The following is a 5,246-nucleotide window of genomic DNA, read 5'->3' as shown; positions in this document are numbered from 1 at the left end:
TACAAACTAGCAAAGCAAATGAAAATAAAGCAAAGACGATGATACAAAGAAGTGCCAAGCAAAAACTGACTTCAATTTACAAATAAACTGGTAAGTAAACATAAAGCGACTAATGATTAGTGGTGACATTTTACTACCATATAATCATGTGTATACGTGCCACTATTTAGAACCTACATCGTTTAAAAATGTATAATCATAGCTAATATTTTCTCAAATATTTAAGGAATTACATCGAACCTACATTTTGCTAATTGATATTATTATTTTCGAGTTAATGGCTGTACGTTTTAAACACGTCTTGATAATTTATTTAGTATCTTTGTTTTTATTATAGATTATACGTTTTAATCATGGCTTCCTTTGCTGATTCCCAGCTGATTTTCTTCCATTCATTTGGAATATCTGCTTTCTTTACACCATAGTAATCAGCAAGTATCTTATTGTAGTTTACCATAAACCACTTCCAGTACAACTGAGACTCAATTTCAACTGGCTGAATCTTCCATGCGTTGTAGAATTTATTAACAGTTTGGTATTTTTTAAAAGGGTGATGTTTACCTAAAGTGTCTTCATTTCTGAATGTATCATCTGACATGATACTTGATGTGCATACGCTCGTAACGAGTTGTTTAGTGTCTTCTAAATAATACCCAAACACTCCTTGTGGTCGATGGTACTCTGTACGATGGTCGTCATATCTGTCACCAGCTTGAAGGTCACATGGTGCTTTGCAAAATGGGCACAATTCCCTGCAACCAAGAAGGTCTTTTTCAAAAAACTGTTGACATTCTGAGAGAATGACAAGTAAAATGTTGTGCCCATTATAGGCTTTCGTGAGTTCTTCCTTAGATTTCCTTAACCCAGTTAGTAACATCCTTTTAAGATCTTCTAATTTAAGGCTACAATCTTCGTTAAAATATCTTAATTCCTTTTCAACATCCAAATTATTACCGATATTGCTGAGTAATTTAGGCCACAATTTGCTAATCTTGCATTTTTTTTTAGAAGGTGTACATGTTGCACTTATTGCTCTTTCTGCTTCTGCAAAAAGGTAGTCTAATTTCTCACAATATATTTCTTGCAAAATCGGGATATTTTCTTCTCTTATTTCGTGTAAACACAGGTGTTGTATACGTTCTTCAATATATGTTCTCATATATTGGTGAGGTTTTGATAAATACTTTCGATAACAGTTGAAATCACGTCTCTCTGCCAAGTCAATCAACATCTGCGCATGGAATGACATCTTATTGGCAAATGATTGAGTATTATTGCGCAAATAATTGATCACTGCGGTTTCACATTGATTTGGAAGGGATGAAGTAATAGCAATTTCCAATGCTCGAGATATTGTGGATGCTGCTTTGGTGCTTATTTCTGCCGTCGTACATTCATCTCTAAACATTTGCCACAGCCTGTCTTTTTGAGTCTCAATGTATGATCTCAGATCATTCTCCTGAAAGTACTTTTCTTTCAACCTTTTTAACTCTGGTACAACTGACAAGAGAATACGTGTGGTTACCCGAAATCTTCCTCTGTCTTTGAAAGTAACTTCGTCTAATTCCGATAGTTGCATGGTTATGAAATCAACAACAGAATTTCCAATGTCATAAGTATAGTTTTTACCATCATGAGAGAAATTTGATATTTCTTGCAATACCTTTGATCGTAACCTCTCTATGAGTGACTTTGCCTTATCGATGCATGCTGATTTGCTAACTGCACGACCAGAATTGTATTTGGTTGTTTCTCCTTTCCATGAATCAAAGTTCAAATCATCTTCAGTTACCAATATTTGACATGTAACTGACCTACTAGATATATGTGATTCACTGGAAATCATATGGTTTAGCTCTTTTTCGAAACGCAAGTAGGATGATTGAATTATTTGTTTTAGAGAAAAGACTATATCAATGTCCTCCAATTTAAAAGGTGATTTAACATCAACCCATCTTTTCCATTCATCATCAAACTTCCTTTTCAGATCTGTGTTTGAAAATTTCCCATCACTAAATATGTGAGTCGCAAGGTCCTTAGCCTTTTGTACAATGTCTTTCTCATAATGTTTTATAATTGAAACAATTTCATTTCTTCTAATTATTGTGGTTCTTAGTAACACAAATTCATCAGTCATTTCTTTTCGGATGTCTTCACATAGCTTAGTCATTTTTATTTTCGTACGACCCTTCCATTGACACGCCTTTTTTTCTTTAAGAAAGTACTCATTCATGCATTTTTTAAATGTTTCGACTTCTTTTTGTAAGTTAGCTAGCTGATCGTTAAGTATTATTTGACCAGTTTCTTCTATCTCATTAGCTGCAAGTTTCTTGCATTCCACTTTAAGTTGGTTCATGTAGATCATTGCACTTACTCTTAATTTACGAGAATTCTCCAAAAGTTTGGATTCTAAAGCATTAAACGCCCGAATGTCAATTGTATTCCTGAAACTGAATACAAAATCTTCACAGCGTATTGCTTTCCAGAGATCTGATATCCTACATTTGACGTCTTCAATTGGTTTAGCTTGGGAATTTTGCATAATTGTTATGATTTGTTTCCTAACCTTAAGAATGCATTCACTGTAACTTGGGTTAGGAGGAGCCATTGGAGGATCTCCTTGTAAAAGACTAGAGATGAACATTGTATGTTTGTCTTCTTGGAATTGAATTACGTCATTAAACGTTTGGAATCTTCCTTTGACATTTTGTTCTTCTGCAGCACATTTTGTGATCTCATCTAACATTCTCTTTATCTTTCTTTTTTGAGTCGTAAACATCTCGGGTGCTGCAAACTCGATGATATTTTGATGTACAAATATACAACTTGGTTTGATATTTACTTGTGTCATTTTTATGAATGCATATACAACGATCTGGAGAATGTCTTGTATTTCGGTTGTATTTTCCCCCATGATATTTATGATTGCAGCATCAGCTAAACCAATCACAAGAGTTGCCAGTTTGTTGTCGCGGTTGCTATGTTCAATGTTTGTTAATTCCGGAGCACGTAAACCTTCTGAGTCAACCACCAGAATGTAGTCACATTTAGGTTTTTCTTGTAAAGACTTTTTCACTGGTACCAATTGTGCAAATACACCTTTAGTACAACTTCCAGCACATTGCAAACCAAACATTGCGTTGAGCATGGTTGACTTTCCGCTACTTTGAATGCCAACAACTGACAACACAAACATACGTTTATCACCAATTATTTCTTTTAAGGAAGTCAAGACAGCTTCCACCCAAGTGAGTGGAACATCAGACGCGTCACTATTCATTAATTGCAGAGGATATCCATTAAGTAAAAGTTCCGCTGCCACAACTGGAAACTGCTGAGTTGAATCATCCAATATTCTAAAATATGATCTCATTTCATACATTTGTCCGATCTCTGTTGTGAAGTTATCCAGGCTTAATGAAAAATGGTTGATTTTACTTTCGAGATTATCAAGCTCATTTCTCCTCAATTTTAAATCTTGTGATTCTCTGTTTGATCTGTCTCTCAGATCTTCACACAAGCTTGTCCATTTCTCGTTGTATTCCTTACGCTTTTTCTGCAGTTCGTTAATGCTCTCTCTGACTCCTATTGTCTTAACGTAATTAAAGAAATATTTCCTCTCTGGCACTGGTAACTTGTAAGAACTGCTGAATTGATCAAGTAATTCTGGATATTCGTCCCAGATTTTTTTTTGCCCTTCTCGCAACGACATTATATCTGATTGTAACTTGTCTGAGTATTCTTCTGATTTCATGTCTCCCTCCCGTCTCCTTTGATATTTTTCTTTTTCCATCGCACCTATTTTTATTGAAATTTCTTGCAAAGGTAGACGTTTTCCTTTCCAAAAAGTTTTTAAATTATTGAACATTTTGTTTGCTCTATCTTTTGCATCCACACACTCCTGCTTGTTTTCGTCAATTACAAAACACATTCTTTTTGCAACGTCAATGCACATTTCAATGCTCGTATTGGGTACAATGTTATGACGTTCCTCTTTACAAATGCCATTAAGTAATACTCTAATTTCCCTACAAATTTGAAAGTCATTTTTGTTTTGAGAACCAATGAACCTCACTTCCTTATTTGTTATCGTCAAATATTGTTGCTGCAATGGACTAACTGCTTCTTTTAATTTTTCCCCAGGTTTTCCGTCAGCTACAAGGATAAAATGGCCATTTTGCTTGTACAGTTTTTCAAGTAATATAATATCTTCTTCTTTTATTTCATTAGAAGATACGAATGCAATGGTTGCAAGGGATATTTTGGATAAGAAATCTGTTTGTCCACTAAGATGAGATGCATTGCCTCTCAAATTTAAAAACGTGAGCGCCTCAGGAAAAACATCTTGATTCTTTCCATTTGGAAGGTACCATGTAATCTCCAGTAAACCATCAGAAAAGCTTCTTTCCAAAGTACCACCATCACATTCAGTGTTGAAGAAAATATTATGTTTTAGATCACTAATAATATGGTTAAGTATTTTGGATTTTGATATCTTAGGTCTTCCTAAGCGAATAACAGACATAATCGGCAAACGACACATAGAAATTAATCCATCGCAGGATCCTGAACTTGTTTTCCATTGCTTTCTCAGCGAACTCATCGCCCATATAAGTACTTCAATTCCATGTGAGTTGGTGTCAATACATGGCAAAAACAATGGAATAGCCAGTTGACAGATGGACATTTTTTCTATTAAAACTTGTCTCAAGAAATCGTCGCAGCACCAAAAAAGAGCTACCAGTGCGTCAGAGGGACTTATTTGATTTCTGTCATCATCATAACTTGCTTCATGACATTCATCAAACGAAAACGAGAGTCCCAGTTTCTCAAATGATAAACCTTGGCTTACATCAAAACACCTACCTTCATAGTTACACAACAGCAGATTTCGTAAAATAAACCAAGGAATATCGCCAGCATTCTTGGGACCATCAGTTGCAATGTCATCCGAAACTTCAAGTGCTTTCTCACGAGTTAGTTTTTTAGGATAAACGTCTTTTAGCCCTAGTTGTTCAATGATACGAGGGAATTGTGGTACTGCAGCCATTTTGCTTGCTATCGCATTTTCTAGTAATCCTCCGGATCTGTTAGTTCATTTCCAACTAATAAAAAAGAATAATTATATATAATATATTATATATTATATAGTATAGTATAGTATATCAAAATAAATTAATACTAATGATGGTAATCATATTAGAATTATAATATTATTAACAATTATTATGTATATATATAATTTA

The 5,246-nt window shown here is 34.5% G+C and overlaps 1 protein-coding gene across 1 annotated transcript; it reads right to left on the bottom strand.

Moving 5' to 3' along the window:
* Window positions 1–331: 331 nt before the first annotated feature.
* Window positions 332–5,050, bottom strand: LOC117114266 (interferon-induced very large GTPase 1-like). The gene has a single exon (XM_033257871.1). The coding sequence runs from the start codon at window positions 5,048–5,050 to the stop codon at window positions 332–334; it is 4,719 nt and encodes a 1,572-aa protein (XP_033113762.1).
* Window positions 5,051–5,246: the final 196 nt, after the last annotated feature.

The sequence above is a fragment of the Anneissia japonica genome, unplaced genomic scaffold (assembly GCF_011630105.1).
Source record: "Anneissia japonica isolate Jap-2015-1 unplaced genomic scaffold, ASM1163010v1 scaffold2994_len2133135_cov197, whole genome shotgun sequence".
NCBI classification, from domain to species: domain Eukaryota; kingdom Metazoa; phylum Echinodermata; class Crinoidea; order Comatulida; family Comatulidae; genus Anneissia; species Anneissia japonica.
The sequence above is the reverse complement of the archived record's forward strand: the minus strand, read 5'-3'. Positions and strand labels throughout refer to the sequence as shown.